At 34.6% G+C, this 26378-nt stretch overlaps 1 protein-coding gene across 6 annotated transcripts in view; it reads left to right on the top strand.

The window, feature by feature from the left end:
* Window positions 1-26378, top strand: part of ADGRL3 (adhesion G protein-coupled receptor L3) — a 956872-nt gene that overhangs the window by 441593 nt on the left and 488901 nt on the right. For all 6 annotated transcript variants that reach the window (XM_070372463.1, XM_070372465.1, XM_070372461.1 and 3 more), the window contains one exon: window positions 15934-16147. In XM_070372463.1, coding sequence (XP_070228564.1) covers window positions 15934-16147 — 214 coding nt within the window. The remainder of the gene's footprint in view (window positions 1-15933; window positions 16148-26378) is intronic.

Here is a 26378-nt window from a genome sequence, read left to right on the forward strand (position 1 = left end):
TTATTAACCTCAATAATGTATTTTGAGGTTGAGCTGAACAAATAAAATAGAATCCTGGATATGTCTTATATAATTTCATGACACATACACAATTTTTATCCACATATACAATATTCTTTGGTATAGCCTTTATCACCTGTTTTCTGTGATTTTTTTAAAATGTGATTTTTGAAGGCAGTTCATAAGAATTTTGAAACTTAAGTGTGTGAGGTGAGTTTCTGCCTTCAGGATATTTTTGTTGTATTTATTGTTGTTAGAGAAAAGAGAAAAATCTATTCAGAATCCTTTTGGTGGCTTTGCCGCAAAGTTGGGGAGAGATGAAATTTCCCTTCTGACCCAGCCCCATGTATTACATTTTCACTCAAAAGATCTTCCCTAATGTTCAGAATTATTCAACATGTGCTTGGGATTTTTGTTTGTATGTTGCTTCGCTTAAGACTTACAGTTTCATTTTAGCTAGATTTTTTCTACATTCTGATTCCTTTTTTTTCCTAATTTGGAGAAGAAATCATCATCAATATTTATGAAAAAGCATGTTACTATTCTTCCTAATCCTACAGTCTGCATGTTTAGCAAATATCTAAACTTTCATAGGCTTAGAGGTTTTGTTAGTATATTGCTCATTTACTGATATCACTTAGTATTGATTTCACTGTATTTAAAACTAGAATTTATATTCAGTATTTAGTGTTTAGTCAACTTCTTAATATGTTCATTTAAAAGAATTGTTAATAAAATATTCACTGGGAATAAAGAATAATTCATTTTGCAAACAGCATTGTCCATTTGCAACATTTGTTAGCTTCTGTAAACAGGTAGTAGGAAATTTGGGCAAAAAAATCCAATGAACATGTAGATATGGATTTGGTCAGGCTCTTCTTGATTAGATTTTTTGTTCTAATCTCTGGTGTATTACACAGACAGTAATGCTCAGCACTGATTTGGCGAGTTTATATATGTGAAAGCTGTTGTAAATCTTGTGGATAAAGAAATTATAAATATTGTTCTATATGTTTTTTGATACTGAAGATTACCAAAGAGGATATTACAAGGTCTTATCTGTTGATGATTTGTGCTGCTGAATTAGAAAGAGATGTCTTAGCATTGCTTTCCTTAAGGATAAAACAAAACAAAAACATATAAGCCACTGAAAGCTCTTTATCCTTTCCGGTGAATATACTGTGTTTGCGGGATAGTCGGAGGAGGGGAAAAATGTGAGTAGGTGCTGCTTGTGTATTTCTGAATGGTATTTGTAGTGCATTTGAGTTCATTCACTGTTTAGAAACCCCTTCCCTTTACAATTGAACATCATTTGGTCTTAACCTGTGACATCACTGTTTGTTCAAAACTGATATATATCCTTCACTAAATTTCCTGTCTATTTCTTATTACAATCTGTATGACTGCAGATATTCTCTGGTGTATGACAAGAAAAACATATATTTTAAACTTGGTGATTTGCAATAAAGAAAGTCATTTATTTATATACTGTAGTAAAAATATAATTGCATTCGAAAATTAATGCCTTATTTTAAAATCAGTGATTTTCCATCTTACCACAGTAGATTTTCACACAAAGGAAATTTTCATCTTAGTTTTTGTGATATAATATTGAAATGTATTAAATGTTAGAAAGAAATTTTAAGATTCTTGAAATAATAATAGTATACTGTTGTATTTTGTGCTATTAAAAAAGGGCTCTGTCAGACACAGTAAGTGGAATAATAACTTGAATTTCAATTCAGACATTAGGCTTAATTTCACTAAAGAAATGGCAATCCATAAATTTTACATTATTAATAACTAGTGTGATATTGTCACATTGCCTTATGTATCTCCTGATATAATCCCCCTTCCTTTGTTCTCTGTGAAACATACAAAGAGAGTCATTGCATCTTTTTCCCTATATGAATTTCTAGTTAAATCCTCAATCTTGCTATTTTAAACTAACCCATTTGCCTGGAGAATCCCACGGACAAAGGAGCCTGGTGGGCTGCAGTCCGTAGGGTCGCAAAGAGTCGGACGTGACTGAGCAACTAACACATAGTTTCTTGGTGTACACTAAATAGGGATGATGATGTTGACAAGCTTTAGAGTTTGAAATACAATGATATATAAGAAAATAAAATTATACTTTTAAATCACCTGATACATGTTAGCTTACCATCATCATATGATCTTATAGCTTATTGCAGTATTTGTTTCATCAATTTCTAGATGTTATTTTTCACTCTGTTCTTTTTGAATAATCTTTTGGCTAGGGCTTTTAGGATTATTTTAATTAATATTATGTTATTCTTTTAGGCTGTAATTTTCCACTACCCTATATCAGTTCAATTAAGTTGCTCATTTGTGTCTGACTCTTTGCGACCCCATGAACCGCAGCACGCCAGGCCTCCCAGTCCATCACCAACTCCTGGAGTTCACCCAAACCCATGTACGTTGAGTGAGTGATGCCATCCAACCATCTCATCCTCTGTCATCCCCTTCTTCTCCTGCCCTCAATCTTTTCCAGCATCAGGGTCTTTTCAATGAGTCAGCTCTTCCCATTAGGTGGCCAAAGTATTGGAGTTTCAGCTTCAACATCAGTCCTTTCAATGAACACCCAGGACTGATCTCCTTTAGGATGGACTGATTGGATCTCCTTGCAGTCCAAGGGACTCGCAAGAGTCTTCTCCAACACCGTAGTTCAAAAGCATCAACTCTTCAGCACTCAGCTTTCTCCACAGTCCAACTCTCACATCCATTCATGACCACGGGAAAAACCATAGCCTTGACTAGACGGACCTTTGTTGGCAAAGTAATGTCTCTGCTTTTATTAAAAAGATATGCTGTCTAGGGTGGTCATAACAGAGACATGCTGTCTAAGTTGATCATAACTTTCCTTCCAAGGTGTAAGCGTCTTTTAATTTCATGGCTGCAGTCACCATCTGCAGTGATTTTGGAGCTCAGAAAAATAAAGTCAGCCACTGTTTCCACTGTTTCCCCATCTATTTCCCATGAAGTGATGGGACCAGATGCCATGATTTTAGTTTTCTGAATGTTGAGCTTTAAGCCCACGTTTTCACTCTCCTCTTTCACTTTCATCAAGAGGCTCTTTAGTTCTAATTCACTTTCTGCCATAAGCATGGTGTCATCTGCATATCTGAGGTTATTGATATTTCTCCAGGCAATCTTGATTCCAGCTTGTGTTTCTTCCAGTCCAGTGCTCCTCATGATGTACTCTGCATATAAGTTAAATAAACAGGGTGACAATATACAGCCTTGACGTACTCCTTCTCCTATTTGGAACCAGTCTGTTGTTCCATGTCCAGTTCTAACTGTTGCTTCCTGACCTGCACACAGGTTTCTCAAGAGGCAGGTCAGGTGGTCTGGTATTCCCATGTCTTTCAGAATTTTCCACTGTTTATTGTGATCCACACAGTCAAGGGCTTTGGTATAGTCAATAAAACAGAAATAGATGTTTTTCTGGAACTCTCTTGCTTTTTCAGTGATCCAGCAGATGTTGGCAATTTGATCTCTGGTTCCTCTGCCTTTTCTAAAACCAGCTTGAAAATCTGGAAATTCATGGTTCACATATTGCTGAAGCCTAGCTTGGAGAATTTTAAGCATTACTTTACTAGTGGGTGAGATGAGTGCAATTGTGCAGTAGTTTGACCATTCTTTGGCATTGCCTTTCTTTGGGATTGGAATGAAAACTGACCTTTTCCAGTCCTGTGGCCACTGCTGCATTTTTCAAATTTGCTGGCATATTGAGTGCAGCACTTTCATAGTGTCATCTCTCAGTATTTGAAATAGCTTAACTGATATTCCATTACCTCCACTAGCTTTGTTCGTAGTGATGCTTCCTAAGGCCCACTTGATTTCCCATTCCAGGATGTCTGTCTCTAGTTGAGTCATTACACCATCGTGATTATCTGGGTTCTGGGCATCTTTTTTGTACAGTTCTGTGTATTCTTGCCACCTCTTCTTAATATCCTATATGATTTGGACTATATTCTGGATCTGATTTCAAGACTCTTTCTGAGTTAACCACTGTTTAGTTCTTTCTGCCATCTACTGACCCTCTTGTGAATATGTCTCCTCTTTCTCACATTTGTTGGGATAGAGTTGATAACATTATGTTTGTTTAAGGTATACAATATGTTGATTTCATACACATGTATTTTGTGAAGTGATTACCATAATAAAGTTAGTTAATACCTTCATCATCTCACATAATTGTGATCTGATTTTTGTTATGGGAACATTTAAAGTCTACACTCAGCAAATTTCAAGTATATAATACAGTTTTGTTAATTGTACTCACCACGCTGTACATTAGATTTTCAGAATTTATCCATCTTATAAATACTAGAAATTTAAACCCTTTGGTAATATATCTCCATTTCCTTAACCCCCAGCCCCCAGAGACCACTAATCCATTCTCTGTTTCTATCAGTTTGCCATTTTAGATTCCATATATCAGTTCAGTTAAGTCACTCAGTAGTGTCTGACTCTTTGTGACCACATGGACTGCAGCAAGCAAGACCTTCCTGTCCATCACCAACTCCCATAGCTTACCCAAACTACTGTCCATTGAGTTGGTGATGCATTCCAACCATATCATCCTCTGTCATCCCCTCCTCCTCCTGCCTTCAGTCATTCCCAGCATCAGGGTCTTTTCCAACCAGTCACTTCTTTACATCAGGTGGCCAAAGTATTGGAGTTTCAGTTTCAGCATCAGTCCCTCCAATGAATATTCAGGATTGACTTCCTTTAGGATTGACTGGTTTAATCTTCTTGAAGTCCAAGAGACTCAAGAGTCTTCTGCAACACCAAAGTTCAAAAGCATCAATTCTTCAGAGCTCTGCTTTCTTTAGGGTCCAACTTTTACATCCATACATGACTACTGGAAAAACCATAACTTTGACTATATGGACTTTTGTCAGCTAAGTAATGTCTGTACTTTTTAATACACTGTCTAGGTTTGTCATAGCTTTCTTCAAATGAGGAAACATTTTTTAAATTTCAAGGCTGCAGTCACCATCTGCAATGATTTTGGAGCCCAAGAAAATAAAGTCTCTCACTCTTTCCATTGTTTCCTCATCTATTTGCCATGAAGTGATGGGATCCGATGTCATGACCTTTGTTTGCTGAATGCTGAGCTTTGAGCCAGTTTTTTCACTCTTCTCTTTCACTTTCATCAGGAGGCTCTTTAGCTCCTCTTCATTTTCTGTTGTAAGGGTGGTGTCATCTGCGTCTGAGATTATTGATATTTCTCTTAGCCATTTTCATTCCAGCTTGTGCTTCATCCAGCCCAGTATTTCGAACGATGTACTCTGCATATAAGTTAAACAAGCAGGGTGACACTATACCAACTTGATGTACTCCTTTCCCAGTTTGGAACCAGACCATTGTTCATGTCCAGTTCTAACTGTTGCATCTTGACCTGCATACAGATTTCTCAGGAGGCTGGTAATGTAGTCTGATCTTCTTATCTCTTTAAGAATTTTACACAGATTGTTGTGATCCACACAGTCAAAGGCTTTGGCGTAGTCAGTAAAGCACAAGTAGTTGTTTTTCTGGAACTCTTTTGCTTTTTTAATGATCCAACAGTGTTGGCAGTTTGATCTATGGTTCCTCTGCCCCTTCTAAATCCAACCTGAACATCTGGAAGTTCATGGTTCATGTACTGTTGAAGCCTAACTTATAAATTATGAGCATTACTTTGCTAGCATGTGCTGCTGCTGCTAAGTCGCTTCAGTCATGTCCGACTCTGTGCAACCCCATAGATGGCAGCCCACCAGGCTCCCCCATCCCACCAGGTTAGAACACTGGAGGTGGTTGCCATTTCCTTCTCCAATGCATGAAAGTGAAAAGTGAAAGTGAAGTGAGATGAGTACAATTATGTGATAGTTTGAACATTCTTTTGCTTTGCCTTTCTTTGGGATTGAAATGAAAACTGACCTTTTCCAGTGCTGTGGCCACTGCTAAATTTTCCAAATTTGCTGGCATATTGAGTGCAGCACTTTCTCAGCATCATGTTTTAGAATTTGAAATAGCTTAACTGGAATACCATCACCTCCACTAGCTTTGTTTGACCTCTACAGACCACTTGACTTCTCATTCCAGGATATCCGTCTCTAGGTGAGTGATCATACCATCGTGGTTATCTTGGTCATTATGATCTTTTTTGTATAGTTCTTCTGTGTATCCTTAAGTTGTATTATACAGTAGTTGACTTTCTCTCATCTGACTTTCCTTACTTAGCATAATGTCCTCAAGGTCCATCAGTTTTGCAAATGGTGTGATTTCCTTTTTTCACATGACTGAATGATATTCCATTGTGTACATATACCACATCTGCTCTATTCATCCATCCATCATTTTTTACATTGTAATATAATCACACTGTTTCCAATTTTTGACTATTGAAAATATGCTGTAATGTAAAAGGGGGTAGAGGCATCTTCTGAGATCATTACTCAGGATGTTGAATATATCTTTCTTTGCTCCAAACTTCTGCCTGGAATATTTTATTCTCTTTTCTCCTATATTCACTTATTATTTCATCTTTAAAGGATATCTCAAGTTTGCTTCCTTAAGAAATCTATCTTAAGCACCCAAACATTGCTTCATTACTTTGTATTTGTTTCCCATTTTCCTTGTATTTTGGTTTGGTTAAACTTTTCATAGGTTGTGCATTTTCTTACCAACTATAAACTTCCAGAGTGGCAGGAAACACTTAGGAAGATTCTCAGTTCTTTTGCTGTGGACCATCTGTGTGTCTGCTCTCTCCTGCTATGAAGTTTTACCCAATGGATCTTGTTGCCATTATTCTATAACCTTTGGTTTTGGTAATCATGGATACTTTCTTTTGGCTTTGGGGATTTTGCCACACTCACATCATTAGGTCTCTCTAGATTGTTTTCCTGTTATATTCATGAGGAATGAAATTTCTAAGCTGTCATATTTCACATATCACATTATCCATATTATCTTTATATCAAGTCTATCTCTATTATCTGTATTTATGTTTATCTGTCTATTAAGAGATCAATATGGAGAAATTTATAATAAGGGATTGACTCACACAATTATGAAGGCTGAGAAATCCCATGATTTGCTGGTTTGCAAGCTGGCAGCCTGGGAAATGCAGTGATATAGTTCCAGTCCAGTTTTCAGGTTTGTAAACCTGAAAATCAGAATGTCATTGATATACGTCCTGGCCTGTGACTGAGGGCCTGTGATCTTGGAGCTCCAGTGTTAGAGGGTGGAAGATACTTATTCCAGCTCATGCAGAGAGAAAATTTATACTTCTCCATTTTTGTTGTATTCAGACCCTCAACAGCCCACCTTAAATTGGTGACAGTGATTAGTCTTCAGAATCAAATGCTAAAGTTTGTTAATCTTTTCTAGAGAGGGCCTAATGATACTCTCAGAAATACAGTTTGAGCAGCTACCTGGAGCATCCCTTTACCCAGTCACATTGACACAAACAATTAATCATCACGTACAAATGTCTGTCATTTTCTTGATTTCATATGATAGCTCTGAAGGTCTTTTTGCCCGACTTTTGGAATCCCATTCTGTAGAGGACCACTGCTAGGCCTGAGATAATCACCCATGTGGATGGAGAATTTAAACAGCATCCATGTCTTATGTTTGGTAACACCCAGCAGCCGCCTTGTTGTTCAGTTGCCCAGTCATGTCCAACTCTTTGCAACCCCATCGACTGCAGCATACCAGGCCTCCCTGCCCTTCAGCATCTCTCATAGTTTTCCCAAGTTCATGTCCATTGCATTGGTGATGCCGTCCAGCCGTCTCAGCCTCTTACACCCTCTTCTCCTTCTGTCCTCAATCTTTCCCAGCATCTGGGACTTTTCCAATGAGTCGTCTGTTCACAGCCACCCTGTAATTGATAAATATACATTTGAAATTAAATTGGCATATCTTTTAAAATCTTTTGAATTGTATATTATTTTTTAGTAGACTCTCGTTTATCTTGAAATTATAATTTTTAGTCTTAAGAACATTTTGAACAGCCAGGTTGGTGTTTTTGACATTTAGAAAAAGACTGGGATAATTGTGATATGTGAAATTTGACACAGTTTTAGACATTTTATCCCTCATGAATATAATTGGAAGGAATGTTGAATATAATTTTATTAAATGTTGAAACTTATAACAAGTATATATGAACTCATTTAGTCAGACACTTGATACATTTTTTAGGCAACCTCCATGTGGATAATTTCACTTAAAGGTCACCAATTTGTATATGTATCTTTAAAAAGAATGATTAATGTTACTCTCATGTTGAAGCTCGATAATTCAAAAGGATAGCTTTGCATTAATTGTTTCATGATATTAATCTCTTTAGAATACTTTTTCCTGTAATTTCAGAATTGTAATTTTCATGCTTTATTTTTTCTTTAACCTCAGACCATAATTGCCTTTGGTTATTTCTTTATGATGTCAGTTCTAATTGTCACTGTTACACTTAATTAAATACTAAAGTATTTAAATGATATGTATTCTTTATTGAAGTAGACTTGTTGAAATTCAGTGTATTGGATGCTTGCTGGTAGGAGATGTACTTTTATATACAGTAGATGATAGGTTGATATTTCACTGGGTTTCCAATATTTTTGCAGCCAAACATTTCAGACTAGGTCTTCAGAGCACATTTTTAAAAATTTGGATAAGTATGTTGGCATGTAAAACAACACAGAGAAACTACACATATTTAAGAACATTATGTCATAGGCTCTGTTGAAACTTAGAATTGGGAATATTTGCTTTTTGGAGCTTGGTGGGCTGCAGTCCATGGGGTCGCGAAGAGTCAGACACGACTGAGCGACTTGACTTTCACTTTTCACTTTCATGCATTGGAGAAGGGAATGGCAACCCACTCCAGTGTTCTTGCCTGGAGAATCCCAGGGACAGGGGAGCCTGGTGGGCTGCCGTCTCTGGGGTCGCACAGAGTCGGACACGACTGAAGCGACTTAGCAGCAGCAGCAGCAGCAGCAGCTTTTTGGCAGCATTTAAGTAATGAAGTATTTTAAAAAGTCATTACTGATAATTTATGGTAGAAAGTAGCCCGCTCCCAGATATGTTCTTATTCTCTATAATTAAATTCCTTTAAAATCATTAGCTTTGACTTATAAATGATTTATTTTTATTTTTATTTATTTTTATTTTTTTACTTTACAATATTGTATTGGTTCTGCCACACATCAACATGAATCCGTCACGGGCATACGCGTGTTCCCATTCTGAACCTCACTTAACTTACTTCTTTCTCTTAAGGAAAGAGATCTATATCTATATATATATAGATATTTTATTTTAAAGTTTCCAATAGAACTTTTCTGTTTTTTTCTTTTTCTTTTATTATCATTGGAATACAGAGGACAAAAATTAACACCTATTAGTAATCTGTTTATGGTACCGAAAATTGATTATGTATTATAAATAATATAAAAATATGTGTATGATAAATTGAATAATAAAATACAATTATATATATAGTTGTATTTTTAAAAATTAATTGCCTGAACTATGTTTAAGCAAAGGGATGGTAATATTAGACTGCCTGTGTGGGTCATTCATAATATTTTTCTTTTATTGATTTTGTAATTCTTCAATATCATCCAACAGTTTTAATATCCACTCTTTAAGCATTCCTTCGGACCTGATTCTACACTCTATTATTAATAGATAGCTCCAAAATTACTGGCTTAAAAGAATAAACATTTATTATTTTCTATAGTTTCTTTAGGTTAGGTATCTGGAAGTAGCTTAGTTTGCATTTGCTGGTTCTGGTTCAGTCTCTCATGGGTTTGTAGTTCTTTCTGGTGGCTGAAAGGTCAGCCTCCAAGATGCCTCACTCACCTGCCTTACGAGTTCATTCTAGCTGTCAGCATAGTGTTCAGTTCCTTTTCCGGACCTCTCCTTGGGGCTGCTTGAATGGTTTCAAGATTTGATAACTACCTTTGTACAAAGTGAATGGTTCAAGACAGAGGTTAAAGCTGCAGTGTCTTGTTAATGAACTATTCTTGGAAAGCGTACACTCTCATGTCTATCAAGCTATGTTCATTTGAAGTGAATTACTACAGAGGATAAGATGGTTGGATGGCATCACTGACTCAATGGGCATTGATTTGGGTGGACTCTGGGAGTTGGTGATGGACAGGGAGGCCTGGCGTGCTGCGCTTCATGGGGTCGCAAAGAGCTGGACACGACTGAGCGACTGAACTGAACTGAACCGAACTAAGTAAAGCACACGTTCAGGGTAAGGACGATGAAACTGGAGAAGTAGCAAAAAATTATGAACATATTTTAAAACTGCCATATAGACCTCTTTAGTAAAATCTGTTCTCCGTCTTCTGGGTTGTTTTTATTTACTGCTTTGGTTTTAAGTACTACTTTACAATTCTCAAATTTATAAAGATCTCTTTTCTAAATCATGACCTTTTCAACTTCCTAATAGATTTTGTTCATGGCACTGTACTCTAACTTGCTTCTTCCAGAAACCTGGTAGTCATCCTTGTCACCCTCACTTTTACCCTTCATGTTCAACCAGTCATTAGTCATGTAATTTTTTTTTGTCCCTAAACATAGATATATTATCTGTTATTACCATTTAAAGCAACCATTTTATCTTTATTACTGCAAATATCCTTCTAATATGCATTTTCCTCTCTATGCTTAATTTTTTCTTAGTAAATTTAATTTTGTTTAATACATGGGATAATATGCTTCTCAGGTGGTGCAGGAGAGAATCTGCCTGCCAATGCAGGGGACACAAAGACACAGGTTCAATCCCTGGGTTGGGAAAATTCCCTGGAGAAGGAAATTGCAACCTGCTCCAATATTTCTTTTCTGGAAAACTCCATGGACAAGGAGACGGGTAGACTATAGTTCATGGGGTCACAAAGAGTCAGATGCGACTGAAGTGATTGAGCATGCATGTAGTCACACATACTTGATTCATCTGTCCTGAAGCTAAGTGGTAGTGGCAGGTATATTAGTCCTTTTAGGCAAAATCTTCTTTAAGTAGATAAATAGTGCTTTTCTCTATGTTATAGATATCCAGCATCTAATCAATACACTCATCTATGTGTCTTCTGAGGCCACTGATACTCCAACTTCTGCATTTATCCTCTTCTACTCTATATGTACTCCTCAAGCTATTTTATGTCATTACCATGGTTTTAGCCTATATTCTATTCTTAAATTCTAGACTCATGAATCCAAATGAGAATTAAACATTCCTGAGTATTATCCTGACACTTAAATTCAATGTGTTTAAAAACTTAGTTAAATTATACTAGATTAATGCCCTCAACCAACTAACTGATCGCTTGCCTCTTAATCTGTTCAGTCTTTTACTTAGTTGCTATCTTTTGTCCTGCAATCCTGTTTCAAGTTCCACTCCCTTCTTTTAGTGTTCCCCTCTATAAAGCTCTAAAGTTATCCTAGCAAGACTCTGACCCCTGTTCTTGAGTCCAGGTGGAAGCAATTAACTCTCGTGTGGTCATTAGCTTTTAGCACCCAGTTCCCAATCTCACCAACCACCTCCCCGTGCCTCCCACCACCAACCCCGTCCTGCCCAGGCAATCCTTAGATTGGTATCTTTAGTTACCCAAAACTCACCAAGAATTTAAAGTATTTTGAGTCAAATGTCATCAACCCAGCATTATGATAGGAAAGCAACAAGAGGCTTCAATAGCAGAGTGGCCGAAGTCTCAGAAAATGAAGAATCAGAGTGATTTGTGCTGAACCAAGTGAGCAAAAACTGGGATCTAATTTTCTTGTTGTTTCCTGGCTAGGATCACTTTTAATTAAGGATGTTTTTCACATAGAACTTGGGCACTTTCTGAGGTTCTGGCCATTGGTAGCAGAGAAGTTCATTTCCTTTGTGTCCCCTTTGTCCCATGGTCAGTGGGTAGTAACAAACTGTAGTACCTATCAGAAGTCTACCAGGTTTCACATTTAGTTTTTCCAATTTATTCTGTCAAAGTCTGTCTATCATATACATAATAGGTAACACTCTTATTACTACAGATTAACTCATGGTAAGAAAGTGAGATGGAGCTCAAAAATATGTTTTCTTTGCCCTGTATTATTTTTCCATAGCCGCTTCACAATGCCCAGTGCAATATATCCTGATTAAAAATATGGTAGATTATTTCACTGGATAAATGCAGTAAATATACTATGAAAATACTATGACATTTTCCATGTCATAGCATTTTTCCATAGTAACCAAAGTCTCTCCATTGTTATCATGGTAACTGAATGGAAAGCAAGACAAAGTGATGAAAATAAAAACTTTTAAGCATTTTATTTTTACATTTGAATTGCTCACTGATTAGAGTATTTAGCAACATAATTAGAAGTAATTTAAGTAGCTAATCAGATAATGTTATAAAATAGTTTCCAGTGATACATTCCTTTAAACAAAGCATACACATTTAGGAATGTAATTTATCACTGAGTTATTGATACAAATGCAATTATATGTTACATAGAAGAAAGCATCCACAAATCAACCGTGGTACCTTGTAAAAATGTCCATATCTATAACTTTTGAGTAATTCTCATAGGGTTAAAAGAGATACATGGGAAACTGGCCCTCCACATTTTAGCTCTCTTTGCCATTTTTTAGTGTCTGGTTCTAAATCATATTTTGACAGTTAAAGACAGATAAAGCTATGTCTGTGTGTGTACTTGTTTTAGTAAAATTGACTGATGAGTTTAATCAGTCAAATTGTCCACTTAGACAAATGCTTTGACTGTATGATTTGCTTATTTGTTTTTCTTTCTTTATTAAATTAACTTGTTTTAAACAATTTGATTTAATTGGTTAGGTTAACAAAACATAGCAAGATCAACTCAATGTTTGGAAACAGTTTCGATGTGATTTTTTTTAATAGTTATACCAAAGTTAAGAAAAAAACTGTCTCTTAGCAAATGCTCAAGAGTTTACTGTAAAACATTCAGAAAAATTCAGATTTCAAGAACGTTTTGTAAATAAACAAGCAAAAAGTGTCTATTATTCTATTTTAACTGATCAAAGTTATGTAACTAGATTCCAAAATCGGAGCATGTTTATTGTTCAATGATTTTATTAATTAAAATACTATATACATTAATGAAAATGTCTTTTTCCTTGAAAGAATCTCATTATTAAAAAGAACTTCAGGTTTAAAATAGGTGTCTAGTTTTTCTAAATAATATATATATATATATTTTATATTATGAACCATAGAAATGCACATTTTAGAAATTCAGTGTCTGTTGTGAGACTACCCTGTCAAATATTGACTCAAGATCAAACTTTAAAAATAATGTTACCTCCAATCTCTATGTTCATTCTCTTTGATCAGTGCTGTGGCTGTGATAGATTTGTGTGTGTGTGTGTGTTTGCCTGTGTGTATCTGTCTCTCTGTGTTTAAAGGTGATGGAGGACAGAATAAGAAGGATGCTGAATGGAAAGAATGGAATTAACTGTACAGTTTGGCTTGAGTGACTTACTTACTCGGAAGTTATGCATGGGGTCTTTGAGGGTATTTATGGTTTTTCCAAAGTAGTATTGAGATAAAAACTAATATCAGTCTCAATTTAGAAATGAGTTATGGTTTCATACAACAAATCAGTATTTTCTCTAAGTTTCAAGTGAAAATGTTTATAGTAATAAAATCTCATTTCCCCATTACAACTCTTTTTATACTTTGTTTCTCTTCTCTCTTCTTTGCTTTTTAGGTTTCATACTTAATGTAAAAGCCGTAAGAAAAGTTGAATGTATTTCTTTAAATACATTTTTATGTATGTACACACTGAGTTAATCAACCATCAATTAAAATGTAATGGTATCATGTGTTTATCTCTATAATTAATTCTGTTATATGAATATCAACTTACTAATTGGTTGGTAAACACTTAATTTTGGAATTTCAGTCATGTGCTTTTAAAAGAAGACTTGTTGAGTTATTGCAATTAAACATTTGACTATCTTGCAATAATGTACTGATTATGTTCACAGTCTTAGATTATGAAACTGTTAAATCTGACATGAAAAGATAGACGGTTTGCTGTATGAAAATGAAATAGATATGCACAGCAAATATCTGAAACCAAATAGCAAATGAGAAAAACACAAAGGACAAAATTTCAATTTTCTTGCTATGCAAAAAAGTTTTGCAATAACAAACTACAAATGTGAGCAAGCAGTTCACAAATGAAATATATGTGGAGGATTAATAAACATATGACAATATATTTCATTGTATAAATAAAATGGTGAAAATTAAAATAATGATTGTTGTATCATTATTTGTCTATCACTGGCAAAATATAAAAGAATTGGTAATCTGTAGTTTTTTCTTTATAGATAGAACTAGAAAACTTTATTAAAAGCTATTAAAAAAAATCCAACCGAAATAGAGTGATAAGACTGAAGTGACTTAGCAGCAGCAGCAGCAGCAGTTTTAAAGAAGAAAGTACTGCTGATAGAAGTATGCATTTATATTAAGCTTTTTGGACATTTAGTTGTTGATATTTGGCAAAATTCATATATATGTACCCCCCTATAAATTTTATTTATAGACATATGCCATAAAATATATTTAGATAATTATATTTTTTCTAAAGTATCATAGCCAAGTACACAGGTTTGTACTTCTTTACAATATTATGACACAAAAACACTGGGACATTTCTAAGTACCTGTTAACATAAGACCAATTAAATAACATTTTATGTGTATATGTATGTGCAATGCAGGTGTTAAAAATGTGAGATTCAACTAGGAATGAAAAGATTTCCACCATATATTGTTAAATTAATAAGTAAAATAAATCAGTGTATCAAGCAGTATGTATAGTGTGATGCTACCTGACTGAAAGTTACTTAAGTAAAATTTAAAAAGGGAAGGGAAGAAAAATACAATGTTTTTTTTCTGTAGGTAGTTTTTATAGGAAGATCACCACATTGTTAACTAGTTACCTCCTGACATTGAAAGATAGATGCGAAGGAATTGTAATTTGTCTCCTTACAAATCTCTATCTTCTAAAAGAACATTCACTATTTCTATCATTAACTGAAAAAGTATATTGATTTATTTTCATTATTTATTGAAACAATAAAACAGTTTTAAAATTGAAATAGATTACCTTTTTAAGTAAGTATCTATAAGCTCAAGAACAGTACTTTTTTGGAGAGGGGTAATGGTTTCCATAGAAAAATGAAACAGATAAAGTATTCCTGAGGTTAATTTGAGACTCTTGTTTTACAAATTGGATGATATTTCTGTATAGTCTTTAACTCATCTACCAGCCAGTGCTTTAGAAAATTGAGTGCTTTGTTTCCATTTATAAGGGGGGAAATCAAACAAACAGACTGTAAGACTAGGTTTTTAAGAAACAATTGTTATAGTTAGATTTTTAACATTTGATTTGATTTTTTAACATCAAAAACATTTTGTACTGGAGTATAGCTGATTAACAATGTTGTGCTAGTTTCAGGTGAGCAGTGAAGGGACTAAGCCATACATATTCATGTATCCTTTCTATCCCAAATCTCATTCCCTTCCAGGCTGGCACATAACATTGAGCAGAGTTCCATGTGCTGTACAATAGGTTCTTGTTGCTTATCCATTTTAAATATAGCAATGTGTACATTTGCTTCCCAGAGTCTTAACTGTGCCTTCCACTGGCAACCATGAGTTCATTTTCTAAGTCTGTGAGTCTCTGTTTTGCAAGTAAGTTCACTTGTATAATTAGATTTTTAAAAATCCTGTCAAGTTACTGAAGTAAAACGCTCCATTTTTAGTAAAATTTATGAATTGAGGTTGCTTTATTCCTTACTATTAGTAGACCAAAAACACATATTTTTCCTTTGTATGTAACAAAGATGTTTTATTTTTCTTCCTCCTTTTGGTAGCTTTCAGCCGTGCCCCCATTCCGATGGCTGTGGTTCGCAGAGAGCTCTCCTGTGAGAGTTACCCCATTGAGCTTCGCTGTCCAGGAACAGATGTCATCATGATTGAAAGTGCCAACTATGGGAGGACTGATGACAAAATCTGTGACTCTGACCCTGCTCAGATGGAGAATATACGATGCTATCTGCCTGATGCCTATAAGATTATGTCTCAAAGGTATGATATTTCTAATATTCTTTCTGCATTTAGTATAGACAGTCAACATGCATCTGTGTGACATATTAAGCATAGGTAAGAACATAAAATCCTGTACTTTAGAATACTTTACAGAGCTTTTTCAATATCAAACTGTTCCCCATATCACTAAAATGCTAGTGCCATAAATTGCAAATGGCATTGGAAAATATTAAAATGTATTATTTATTGTTTCATGTGTTCTCTTCTGCATTCTCTAGACCTAGATTCATTAGTTGAGAAATCAAATTAATTTCTCAGTTTTCAAAAACAGAATTATGTAATTTTATCCAGAAATTACAGAAAAATATGTTACTACTAACAATGCTTTTCCATTAGTGTGGCAAAAGCAAATAAAATTTAGATTCATGGGCAATTTTATAAAAAATATATAGTAAAGACTATTGATTAATGATTATTTGACCTTGGAAAGCAATTTTAAAAGTTTTCCTTAGATATCTAGTATATGAGTTAATTCATTTAATACATTTAAACTATCTGAAGTATTACAATATTAAAATAAATATAAATTAGAGTATCATACAATATCATTGGATAAGTAAAAGAAAATCTTCAATTCTAAAGAGACTGGTTAATTCAAATTTATAGTTTAGAAAGTTTATATTAGAATTTCTTAATGTTGTTATTCAGTCGTATCTGATTCTTTGTGACTCCATGGACTGCAGGCTTCCCTGTCCTTCACTGTCTTCCTGAGTTTGCCCAAACTCATGTCCATTGAGTTGATGATGCCATCCAACCATCTCATTTTCTGTTGCCCCCTTCCCCTCCTGCCCTCAATCTCTCCCAGCATCAGAGCATTTTCCAGTGAGTTGGCTCTTCACAACAGGTGGTTTAGTATTTCTTAATAAATTAGTTAAATACTAAATATCATTCATATATTTGCTCACTATTGTGATTTATCAGAAAGCAGTAACGAAGTGATTCATCTTTGACAAACCTTTATACTGTCTGACTACTTACTCACAAGGTATTTTTTTAAAACTTAATAAACGATTTAGTGAATTTGTTTTTAATTAGAATTTCTATTCAGGCATTTCTTTCTTTTGATTAAGGATTTCTTAAAATATGGAGGAAGTCATACCATATGTAAAAATAAATTGAATTAAAACTGCAAAAACAGTGATTTTCAGGATTATCTTTCCTGTACTTACGAAAGATTGCCTTATTTTTAACCTTCTTGATACTTAAAATTCAGATACATAAGTCTCTATTTTTATAAATTACTGTTGTATAAATTATTCAGAGAAATTATATCATGCCAGGATTCTGATGATAGAGCATCTGGGGTATAATGGAAGGATAGTGGTCTCTGGGCAAATCTGAGGGCTCTTATTTGTCTGTTTCTAAAATGCTGGCTCATGGTAAGATGAGTGTTAATGGGAAATAAGATTTTAAAATTAGGAATTCCATTTGATACAAGTTTGGTGATTAGAAACCTAATCATTTTATTGCATATAGGTGTTAATATCATCTTTCAAGAGCAGTTTTTCCACAAGTGGTATGGAATTGGCACAATGACTAAATTGTTATTTTATTTGTTTTGGTTAGCAAACCAAACATAGGATTTTTCAGAATCCTTTTTGGGAGTGGGTTGAGGAGGAATTTCTGCTTTTCTGTGATTATGTTTTCATTTAAAATGTAGAGAAGCATTAACTTCTCTAGCTCTTTGATCTCTATATGATTTTTCACAAAAAATTGTCTTAATCCTTTCATTGATATTATTAATGGCTCCCAAAATAAGCCCTTAATCTTATAATTATTGCAAAAAACATTGTTACAATGGATCTTCTGGAGCTACTGAATTAGATGGGGTGCATCTGTAAAGTGACAAATCTGCAGAGGAAAATTGCTTTAAGCACCCTGAGTAAATCATTTATAGAATCCTTGCTGGGGGGCTCTCAAATAAGAATTGTCAGTTAACTGTAATAGCTGTGGCTAATTCTCCATGGAGGCAAGATTCTTACTTGTATTTGAATTATTAAATGTACTACATTTACACCTGTCCAAAATAAATGGAGAGAAGATATCTGGTTCCATTTTGTAAGCTCCCAAGATATGGGATGATCACGTCCACTTAAGCTGCTTCATAATGAACTCTCACTGTCATGCCAATGCTAGCATGTTTAATAATGCTCAAAATTACTAAGTAGCAAATTAATTATGATGTTGAAAGTTTAAAAAATATGTTTGAATTAAAACCATAATAGAAAACATCTTTTTAAAAGGTATTTTAGATTAATTATTGTGTTTTCTTTTATTTAAACTTCTAGAAGGACATTTTATCAGAGTCTACAATTTTTAAGCATGTCTCTAATGGGTGAATTATTACTGAAGTCAAAAAATTATATATGTATCTTTGCAAAACCTTGTTAAAAAAGGCTTCATAACTTCAACCTCATAAATTAGACAGATGTCACAGACAAGGACAGGCATGACATGTTATTTCTGTGGATGTTTGAATACACATTGAATGAATGCATAAATAAATTGTATGCTAATATGTACGTATGGTGTGAAAAATTGGGGACTTGTATCAAAAAGGGTATGACACATGATTTCTACATTTTTTTCCCCCAGTAGAACTATAGAATCTGCTCTGGAGAGTTCAGTTTCCTCACTGCCTTTCAGATTAAGCCTGCTGTTCTCAAATCCAAGTGTGTTTTCATACCATTCTTCCCCCAGTTTCTCTGTGTATTTTGTGCCTTTTTTTTTTTTCATTATATTGCTTGAAGATTCGTTAAAATGTCAGAACACATTTACTTTCTCTTCTCAGAACTTCTCATGCCGCCCCTCACCTATTATCATCTACATCCACTTCTTTTGCATCTAAATAATAGATGCGTATTACCATATTTTAGATCATTTCCTTGTCTAAAGCAAATAGTAGGCTTCTAGAGTGCAGACTTGCTCTTGATTTTACCTAAAAGTAAATTTTGAATGTAGTAATCATAAATATGTATATATTTCAAGTCAAGTCAAATATATATATCTTAAATCAAATCAAATCAATGTATTAATGAAGAAATACATATGCTGTCCAATTTTGTCATGCCAGTCAAAAGCTTTCTTAAATTTATTATCTGATTCATTTTTGTTAATTTGCATTTTATGTTTATACAGTTGAGTTTAAAATACAATACATACAACTTTTGAATCTAAATGAACATGACTGGCAACTAATAACTGCAGGACTTTTACATTTTGAATGCACCTGTTATCACCAGCTATTAATGGAAATACTTGTGTTTTTTAATTCTACCAATATCTGAAAGTTCATGATATGAAGTACACTGTGAGAGTTACTCTGGAGTTTGGTGGATAAATACATCAGTCATGATTCTGATTCATAAAACTATATATTTTTGTTCAATAAAAACTAAATTGCTATATCATTTGTTCAGTAATTTATTTTTATCTTATTTACATTAATTGAAGAGTTCAAAACAGGAAGTTCTCTGTTACCTACATGGTATTAGGGAGCATACAGCTGAAATGGAAGTGTTAGACTGGTCTTTGAAGGATTGCAACATTAGTGGAACTGGAAGAGACCAAAGTGATGTTAGATATAGAAGTGGCTGAATACTGAAAAAGGACACGGGGAGCAGCTTCTATTCAATAACCATTCACCCATTCTTTTCTGTCAGGAGTTCATATGATTATTGATGTCTGATGTGCACAACTTAATCTCTCTAGATCCTCTTCCCAATGGGCCTGAGGCCAGCATCTCACACCAACCATTCCTGTAGATTCAACACATACGCTCTTAGGAAGCCTTGACGATTCGACAGTAAAGTAGCTTGGATGCTATTCCCTTGTTAATAAAACTACCACTGTCCATTTTATAAACTAAACACAAATTCCAAGTAAATATGGGAAGTTTTAAAATCATATTTTATGACATCCTCAGCCAATTTTTGACAAGTATTTTAAGTATCTGATATAATAGCCTTACGTTACATACAATTGCCCATAATGTTAAAGTTGAAAAGGAAATTTAAATAAGCATATGTATATGAATGGGCTTCCCTGGTGTCTTAGCTGGTAAAGAATCCTACTGCATTGCTGGAGACCCGGGTTCAGGACACCTGGGTTCAATCCCTGGGTTGGGAAGATCCCCTGGAGAAGGGAATGGCTACCCACTGCAGTATTCTGGCCTGGAGAATTCCACGGACTAGTCCATGGGGTCACAGAGTCAGACACGACTGAGCAACTTTCACAGTATGTATATGAATATGTATAGGAGGGATTCCCTCATAGCTAGTTGGTAAAGAATACACCTGCAATGCAGGAGACCCCAGTTCAATTCCTGGGTCAGGAAGATCCACTGGAGAAGGGATAGACTACCCACTCCAGTATTCTTGGACTTCCCTTGTAGCTCAGCTGGTAAAGAATCCGCTTGCAATGTGGGAGACCTGGGTTTGATCCCTGGGTTGGGAAGATCCCCTGGAGAAGGAAAAGGCTACCCACTTCAGTATTCTGGCCTGGAGAATTCCATGGATTGTATAGTCCATGGGGTCGCAAAGAGTCTACAGGACTGAGCAACTTTCACTTTCAATATGTATATGAAATACTGTGATTTATTGCAGTATAACATACATACTGCTAATTGCACACTGCTGTTGTTCAGTTGCTAAGTCATGTTGGGCTCTTTGTGACCTCATGGACTGCAGCACACAAGCCTTCCCTGTCCTTCACTATCTCCCAGAGTTTCCTTAAACTCATGTCCGTTGAGTTGGTGATGCCATCCATCAGTCTCACCATCTACTGCCCCCTTTTCCTCATGCCCTCAATCTTTCCTAGCATCAGGGTCTTTTCCAATGAGTAGGCACTTTGCACAGGTGGCCAAAGTATTGGAGTTTCAGCTTCAGCATCACTCCTTCCAATGAATATTCAGGGTTGATTTCCTTAGTATTCTCTGGTTTGATCTCCTTGCTCCAAGGGAGTCTTGAGAATCTTTTCCAGCAACACAATTTGAAAGCATCAATTGTTTGGCACATAGCCTTCTGTATGGTCCAATTCTCACATCTGTACATGACTGCTAAAAAAAACATGGTTTTGACTAGACATATCTTTGTCACCAAAGTGATGTCTCTGTTTTTAATATGCTGTCTAGGTTGGTCATAGCTTTTCTGCCAAGGAGCAAGCATCTTTTAATTTCACGGCTGCAGTCACCATCTTCAGTGATTTTGAAGCCCAAGAAAAGGAAATCTGCCACTATTCCACTTTTGCTCCATCTATTTGCCTTGCAGTGATGGGACCGGATGCCTTGTCTTAGTTTTTTGAATGTTGAGTTTAAGCCAGCTTTTTCACTCTTCTCTTTCACCTTCATCAAGAGGCTCTTTAGTTCCTCATTTGTTTCTGGCATTAAGTCGGTATCATCTGCATATATGAGGTTTTTAATATTTCTCCTAACAGTCTTGATTCTAGATTGTGATTCATCCAACCCGACATTTCACATGATGTACTCTACATATAAGTTAAATAAGCAGGGTGACAGTATACAACATTAATGTACTCCTTTCCAATTTGGAGCCAGTTCATTATTCCATGTCTGGTTCTAACTGTTGCTTCTTGACCTGCATACAGTTTTCTCAGGAGGCAAGTAAGCTGATTGGTATTCCCATCTTTTTAAGAATTTTCCAATTCATTATTATCCACCCAGACAAAGGTATTAAGATAGTCAATGAGGCAGAAGTGGATTTATTTTATTTTATTTTATTTTATTGCCTTTTCTGTGGTCCAGTGGATGTTGGTAATTTAATCTCTGGTTCCTCTGCCTTTTCTAAATCCAGCTTGAACATCTGGAAATTCCAAGGTTCACGTACTGTTGAAGCCTATCTTGAAGGTTTTGAATGCTACCTTGCTAGCATGTGAAATGAGTGTCATTCTACAGTACTTTGAATATTCTTTGGCATTGCCTTCTTTGGGATTAGAATGAAAACTGACCTTTTCCAGTCCTGTGACCACTGCTGACTTCTCCAAATTTGCTGCAATATTGAGTGCAACACTTTAAGCACATCATCTTTTAGGATTTGAAATAGCTCAGCTAGAATTCCATGACCTTCACTAGCTTTGTTCGTAGTAATGCTTCCTAAGACCCACTTGTTTTACACTCCAGGATGTCTGCCTCTAGGTGAGTGACCACACCATTGTAGTTATCTGGGTCATTAAGACCTTTTTTGTATGGTACTTCTGTGTATTTTTGCCACCTCTTCTTAATCTCATAAGTGTGCATCTCACTGAATTTTTACAAACCAAGCTCATCTAACAGCAACCAAGTGAAGACAGAATATTAAGTATATCTCAGATATCCCACCTTGTGCTCTGCACCAGCCATATTCCCCGCAACCAAGAATTGTTGTTACTGTATTGTCTATTACCTTAAATTAGTTTTGTTCAATTTAAATTCAAATAAATTGATTCATATAGTATATGATTTTTGGTGTCTAGCTTCTCTCACTCAGTGTGTTCATTTTAAAATACAACTTTATTGAAGCATTTTTATATACTGTGTAATTCACTCATTTTGCATGTATGATAACTTTTTTCTACTTTGTTTATCAAGAGGTGCAATCATTTCCATAAATCAGTTTTAGGATGTTTACATCACCACATTAAGATTATTCATGCTTTTCATTGTTAATCTCCATCTGCTTCTCTACCCCGTGTTGTCTCTACTGTATCTTGTCTTTGTGTCTATCCTTAATGCATTCTTTTTAAAGCTAAAACCTGAATATTAAATCTAAATATTTAAATTAAATATTAAATATCTAAATATTTAGATTTTACATCTAAAATCTAAAGTCCAGTTAGATTTAGTGGGTGTTTCAATGGGGATATTATCAAAGAAATATTAGCAATTGTTTCTGGAGGCATGGACATAAATATGTTTATTACCTTTTGAATGATCTTGGAATCAAATATCATGAATCTAGACATTTAAGAAGTACCCTCTTTAGAGTTTTCTATCAAGAGGAGATGTTAAATGTATAAAGTAGTAATTTTTTCTATTTAAATAAGTGATTTAAGTTTTACTTTTAACCTGCCAGCACCATTTCAGCAATATTACATTTCCACATGTCATAGTTACATCAGGAATATGCAAAAAAAAAAAAATGGTGGGAGAAAGAGAGAAAATTGTTTCTCACATTTCTGAAAAAGTTCTGTTTCAGTTTATATCAGTACCACTGCAGGGGATTTTACAGTGTACAAAAAGGGCTTTGTTTTTGTTGCAGTCAATCCTAGTGATGTTAAGAACTCTTTCAATTATCAGTAAAGGAGGAAATGCCAAAGTGATAGTTTTTGTATGTACATAGAAGGAAATGGCAACCCACTCCAGTGTTCTTGCCTGGAGAATCCCAGGGACAGGGGAGCTTGGTGGGCTGCCGTCTATCGGGTGGCACAGAGTCGGACACGACTGAAGCGACTTAGCAGCAGCAGCAGCTGAATATATTCTGTAATAACTTTGTATATAGACATGAATTTTTCAGTTTGAGTATTCTCCTTTGCTCCCTTGACAGATTCATTGCATTATGTCCTGTATTTCTCTTGGAAATTATAACAGATCAAAAACAATTCCACATTTTCAGGAATTTTTTCATTGAATACATATTTTAATACAATAAAAAGAACAAAAGAATATAAGCATATAAACGGTAATATATAACTCTTTGCTGTAAGTATGAACAGTAATGTTCATATGTATGCTTATTAAGGAAACACAAAGGAAAAAAAGAAGAGTGAAGAAAATGAAGGAAGGAAGAAAAGTCCCATTCCCAAAGCCCAAATGTAGAGAATATGGAAAAACTGAAAAGTTTATATCTGAAAGGCATTTATCTCTTCTCTTATATTTTGTTGCATTTTGATTTTGAGAATACCTATTTGATAATACTCTGCTAAAGTACTTCCTAGTCCTCCTCACTGGTCATCTGATTTTGAATGAAATTATATTATGCATGTGTAGTTTGAAATTTAAAAATCAGTAAATTATTCAAGTGTTTCAGGAAAGATTAGGGGAAAAGTTAAAGGGGGTTGTGTTGGCTGTCTCTTATAGGCCTTGGGAGTGTTAACGCCTTGTGCAGCCACTCTCTAACACTGTTCATGGAAACTTGTAATCCTTGGGTTCTTTCTTGACATTCCGCAACATCAAAGCTATTTTCATAAAAATTCTGACATTATATTTGCCATTTTCATCGTATTTAGTGCAGGTACTGATGGCGCAAAAGCAGTGGTAGGTAACATTAGCAGGGATCAAGGCACTAGCAACAATGTACTTTTAAAAATATCTCAGTTATTTAATTTCTAATATGGTAAATATTGATAGATATAACTCATATAAACTGATAGTTTGGAAATCTTAATTATTTTAAGAGTTAAGAAGGTCATGAGTCCAAAATTTAGAAAAATTGATGATTTTCCAAAGATTTTTTTTTCATTTCTAATAATTGGGTGAAATTAGTGATTTATGTTCTGTTTTAATTATTTTTACATTGCATAATACTCATCCTGTTTGTTTTAAAATCATGTAGACATTTTCTATAAGTGAATTATTTTTGAAGGGATTAATATCTCTGTGTTATATAGTACCCTCTGCTAATATAAAATCAAAGAGAATTAGACTCATGCCTAAAACTTACTAACATAATTTTCTGTTCAGATACTCATAACTTACATAAAATTACAAAACCTGCTAAAATTACAAATAAAGTGATTAAAACAATAGAAAGTTAGAATAGCTATTTTTTGAATAAAATTACTACACAGGTTAGCAGTATGATTTTGTGGGAATGGCGAGATAGCCCTGTTATGATATTATCCTAAACACAAATATTTTAGAGAAACTGAATTTATATAAGTATGTATAGTGGAAAATATTTTTCATTTTTGTGTATTGTTGCTATCAGTTTTCTTTTTCAAAAAGAGTCAGCCTTGTAAAGACAGAATTGACGAATGTTTGGGCAACTGTTCCCTGGCACTCTATATTTTCTGAGTTCTTTTTAATTGTTTTAATTCATGGTAATTCCAGTGCCTGAAGCCATTAGCAAATGCATTGGGAAATATGCTAAACAAAATAAACCTAAAAGCGACCTCGAAATAGAGGTAGAGTGAAAATGATAGATTTACCTAGAATTTGTTCTGTTTCACATTTGATTAATAAAATATAAGAATAACTTTTTTCATTCATAGTGAAAGATCATCATATTGTTTCTGCATTTCTAGAATTTTTAGAAATTTTACACCCTGTGGTCACTGTGTAGAACTTGACATCTTGTATAAAATGTTTAGCAGATACTAATAAGGGAAGAAGGATAAGAATTTTCTGAAAATTAGAGAACATAGGATAAAAACACTGAAGCTATTGAGTATAATTTCAATTGAAATGGAAAACAACTAACAGTTTATGAGCATAAATTTTGTTACTGATTAATGCAATGTAACTGGACTCTGGAGGAAAATAAGTTATAGTGATATGTAGCAGATATTCAGAATAAATACCTCAGTTTCTCTTATCGTTACAGTGATTTTAAAAGTTGCTGAGGATATTGTGGGAGTGGCTTTCAGAATATATTTACTGTCTTTCATTTTTCATTTTACTGATGAGGAGGCTGAGTTGTACAGAGTTAAGAAATTTATCTGAAATTACTTACTGTATGATTGTGCAAACATACCTGCTCTCTTTGGGCACAAAGCCTATGATTTTTTTTTTTTTTGCTGTGCTCATTTGTCTTCTTCTAAGACACTAAGAATACTTTTTTATCTTTGTAAATTTATGTGTAGTTGATTTACACAATTATGTTAGTTTCAACTATATAGCAAAGTGATTCAGTTATACAGATGTATATATATATAAATATATATTTCTGATTATTTTCCAACTATAGGTTATTATATGATATTGAATATTGTTCCCTGTGTCATACAGGAAATCTTTATTGCTTATCTATTTATACATAGTAGGTTATATTAATATATGCTAATCCTATACACCTAATTTACCCCACCTTTCCTTTTGTCACTATAAGTTTGACTTCTATTTCTCTGAGTCTGTTTCCCTTTTGGATACAGATTCATTTGTGAGACTTTCCCAGCAGTCCAGCGGTTAAGACTTCATGCTTCCAGTGCAGGGGGTGCAGGTTCAATACCTGGTTAAAGAACTAAGATCCTATAGGCCATGTGGTATGGACAAAAAAAA

The sequence above is a fragment of the Bos mutus genome, chromosome 6 (assembly GCF_027580195.1).
Source record: "Bos mutus isolate GX-2022 chromosome 6, NWIPB_WYAK_1.1, whole genome shotgun sequence".
Taxonomy (NCBI): domain Eukaryota; kingdom Metazoa; phylum Chordata; class Mammalia; order Artiodactyla; family Bovidae; genus Bos; species Bos mutus.